This window comes from Calcarisporiella thermophila (genome assembly GCF_041956535.1).
Source record: "Calcarisporiella thermophila strain CBS 279.70 unplaced genomic scaffold VTP21scaffold_30, whole genome shotgun sequence".
Lineage (NCBI taxonomy): Eukaryota > Fungi > Calcarisporiellomycota > Calcarisporiellomycetes > Calcarisporiellales > Calcarisporiellaceae > Calcarisporiella > Calcarisporiella thermophila.
The window spans coordinates 271,493-272,864 of NW_027192220.1; the positions used below are offsets into that span (position 1 = coordinate 271,493).

A 1,372-nucleotide genomic window follows, 5' to 3' on the forward strand; every position below is an offset into this window, starting at 1 on the left:
GACTAGAGTTATTTGAAAGTTAATAGCTGAGTTCTTATACTCTGATTTTGCACCTGTGCATTCCAGGCCATCCATTGGGTTGACACGAAAAAGTTCTTCAGTGAGGTGAAGCGGGTATTGCGACCGGGTGGTACGCTCGCAGTTATTGGATACACCTTCTGTGCATCACCAGACTTGCCAAGTTTGCATGAAATAGTAATGAAATTGGGCAATGGAATCCTGAACGATTACTGGGGTAATAAGTTTTTTGTTGGACTAATACAGCTTCCATGCGTTTTTATTAATGCTATCTGACCTTCTTCAGAGCCTGGATGGCTTCTTGTAGACAACCTTTATCGCGATATCGACTTTGAATCTGCTTTTTCGCACGTAGAACGTCACACAACTACCGCATTGGACAAGAAGCACTTTGTCGAGAATGAAATGACACTCAATACATTTTGTGCTTTCCTTAAAACAGGGAGCGCCTATCACAACTTCATGAAAGCTCACCCAGGCGTGGCAGATCCAGCTGATGAGGTCGTGGCTACCATTGCTCAAAAGGATGGTGTGAATGATTGGGACAAGCCATTCATGGTATTCTTTCCTGCCGTTCTTATCCTTGCCTCCAATAAGTGAGCTGTTTAAGCTTGTTATTTTTTCCATTGTACTTTGAATCAACTTGTCAATTAAAAGTGTTATATTATGGATTTGATGCGTGAAGACTAATTGTAAATGAGATTGTATTGGAATTTGTCACAGTAAACTCAAGGCTAAGTTCGATGCTCAAGTATGGTCATAAGAGATAGGAGTATCCCTTAATACCTAGCACAATTATGTCTGAATTAGTGCATTTGGATGGGTGTCCACTTGAAATAATATAAGGAAAAAAGGAGGTTCCAGATATGAACAGAAATACTAAACATAGATATGTAAGAATTAACGTTTCATAGTTATCAGCAATCGATTAGTCTGTAAATACTGTGGGTAAAAATCCTCGAAATCACTATAAATAAATAGAATTTCTTTTTTTTTATGATAGTTGCTAATGTAAATATAACACGTTTTATGACAAATTTTACGGTAAATTAACAAATACACAGTTGCTAGGAAAATTGAAAGTTTTGAAAGAGGGGGCGAATTCATGCGATCGTAATTCTATTGCATCTAAAATTAATACCCTGAGATGGATATAAATAGAATTGTCAAATCTCGAGGATTGGCTATAATGTTAAAGATTTATCCGCAAGAGCTTTGAACAATGAATTTACAAAATGCTATTTATACTCAAGATTATTCTTTTTAGAAATTTCCTAGTGGATCTCTCAAGTTATAGAATTTCAAATCGCTAGAATACCCTTTTTTTTTTTTTACTATGGCTACATTTTCCAAT

The 1,372-nt window shown here is 36.2% G+C and overlaps 1 protein-coding gene across 1 annotated transcript in view; it reads left to right on the forward strand.

Annotated features, from left to right (window-relative positions):
- VTP21DRAFT_7543 (uncharacterized protein) overlaps positions 1-618 on the forward strand; it is a gene marked incomplete at both ends in the record, with an annotated part of 981 nt that extends 363 nt beyond the window's left edge. Inside the window, 2 exons of the mRNA XM_069398296.1 lie at positions 67-235; positions 305-618. Of these exons, the coding sequence (XP_069246541.1) occupies positions 67-235; positions 305-618 (483 nt within the window). The remainder of the gene's footprint in view (positions 1-66; positions 236-304) is intronic.
- Between the last annotated feature and the right edge of the window lie 754 nt (positions 619-1,372).